The 2,078-nt window shown below is 60.8% G+C and overlaps 1 protein-coding gene across 1 annotated transcript in view; it reads right to left on the bottom strand.

The window, feature by feature from the left end:
• ABLIM3 (actin binding LIM protein family member 3) overlaps positions 1–2,078 on the bottom strand; it is a 24,926-nt gene that overhangs the window by 6,743 nt on the left and 16,105 nt on the right. Inside the window, exons 11-13 of the mRNA XM_010165080.2 lie at positions 1,997–2,026; positions 1,287–1,416; positions 302–400 (exon numbers count right to left, since the gene is read on the bottom strand). Coding sequence (XP_010163382.2) covers positions 302–400; positions 1,287–1,416; positions 1,997–2,026 — 259 coding nt within the window. The remainder of the gene's footprint in view (positions 1–301; positions 401–1,286; positions 1,417–1,996; positions 2,027–2,078) is intronic.

The following is a 2,078-nucleotide window of genomic DNA, read 5'->3' as shown; positions in this document are numbered from 1 at the left end:
TCTCCACAGGGGACTCGTCTTCGTGTGGGGGGTGGAGGAAGGTCGGGGAGGAGGGAGAAGAGGGACGTTGCAAGGATCAAGCAGACTCCAGGCGGCTCTGGGACACCTGGGTGGTGATGGGGAGGGAGGAGGGTTCAAGCTGCAGGTCCTGTTTATGGATGGCCTCTACCAGGGGCAGATCCTGCTGCCCGCTGGCTCTAGGCAGGCAGTGGAGCTACGCATGCGACACAGGGGGCACGGCACATGCGGGCATGCCACAGACACGGCGCTTCCCTGGGGATCGGGGTGCTCCAGAGCCTACCTGGGATGTGGAAATGCTTGGGTGCTTGGTATGAGGTTGGAGTGGAGGACCTCACATCTAACTGGCTATAGTAGGGGGAGCTGCGCCCACTCTCGGTGCCTACGTGGTGCCGAGCAGAAGCAGCCATAAGTGACCAAGAGAGAGAACAAGAGGCAGAAGAAAACGGGTGTTAAATGCAGCGGTGTTAGAAGAGCGGGGGGTGACCCATGTGGTGGGGGTGACAGGGATGTGTGCCAGGCCGTGGTCCAGGTCAGGGTGTGATGGAGCAGGGGAAGATTTCCCACATCCCCAGAGGAAGGTGGGATGCAGAAGAACCCCCGTGTGCAGGTGCTGTTACAGGGCAGCAGGTTGCCCGGCCGCTGGTGGAGGAAAGCTGAGCGTGCTGCAGAGGCAAACGGAGTCGGGCCCTTGGCGGTGCAGTGCTGGGATAGCTTGAGGATGCAGGACCTCCAGAATTACTGACCTTGGATTTTCTCAGTCATTCCTCCCCGGCTCCGATGGACAGGAGGCATGGCAGACACATTCTGCTTCCCCCCACCCTGACATGCTTCGGGGCATGCACAGTGCATGTGTGTAAGGATCCCCCCTTGTAGCACTGGCTGGGCACAAGCACCCCTCTGCACAACCCTCCCAGAGCTACCAAGCCAGCTGAGGGGTCTTTGCTAGACCCGGGGGCCACCTCCTTTCACCTCCATGAACCTCAGCTCAGGTCTGAGCCAGGACGAAGTTCCCTTGACTTCTCCTCACTGCTCCCAACACAAGAGTCAGGGGAACTGGAGGATGCACACAGCAGCACTGGTCCTGCCCCACAGCTCCTATTGCTGCTGATCCCCCAGGGACCCCTCTCTGAGACCTCCTGCCTGCTCCCCAGGGGATGGACCACTGAGGTCCTCTAGGAGAAGCAGGGGACAGTTTGGTGATCCCCACTCCACTTGGTGGGAGTGGTGCATTTGGCCCAGCTTGGGGTTGCAGCCAAAATCCTCACCTGAGCGGTAGAAATGGTGGGGGGACCTCGGGATGGTGGGGGACATGCCCTGGCGGCTGTAGGTGGGGGAGTCGATGTAGCCAGGGCTGGAGGCTCGCCTCTGCCGCGTGTCAAAGCTCTCGTAGATGTCCTGGGGACCAGGAAAGGCGCAAAGAGAAGCGGGGTTAGAGCTGGTGGGATGAAGAATGAGGCAGGTTGGTGTCTCACCAGCCTTTTGAGGAGGTGTCCCATGGCCAGGGGTCCCCATGTTTGTGGCAGCCCAGGAGGGTGCACACTCCATGGTGTGACATGCTGGGCAGCGTGCACGTCCTCTGTGGATGGAAGGTGTCCCCAGGCTGCTCTGCCTCCCCACCACCAAACCGCAGGCAGCAAAGCCCAGGGTTTGGGACCAGGCAATGGTGTCTGGCCAGAGGATTTCACTCCCTTGCCTGGAGATCATCCCTTTCCCCTGAGCTTGTTCTGAATTACTAGTGTCCCCCTCCACAGGGCACAAGCCACACCCTGGGTCTGCTCTGCCAGAGAGGGCTGCACGCTGCTCTCCCCAGGGCCCAAAGGACAGGACCCTCCCAGATAGGGTCTGCCATCTCCCCCACCTCAGAGCAGCACCCAGGCAGGGGAACATTCGTCAGAGCCCCAGTGGTCTCTGGGCAGAGGGACACCCTGCAGTGGCGGCAGGTGACAGACCCCTCAGTGCTTGCCAAGGACATTACCTGTGAGTATGGGGAGAGGGTCCCCAGGGACTGGAGGCAGCAGGAGGCAAAGAGGGGAGAGAGAGAGAGAGAGAGAGAGAGA

Source organism: Antrostomus carolinensis, unplaced genomic scaffold (genome assembly GCF_000700745.2).
Source record: "Antrostomus carolinensis isolate BGI_N321 unplaced genomic scaffold, ASM70074v2 scaffold26993, whole genome shotgun sequence".
Classification (NCBI taxonomy): domain Eukaryota; kingdom Metazoa; phylum Chordata; class Aves; order Caprimulgiformes; family Caprimulgidae; genus Antrostomus; species Antrostomus carolinensis.
This window is presented reverse-complemented; position numbering and strand designations above follow the sequence as displayed.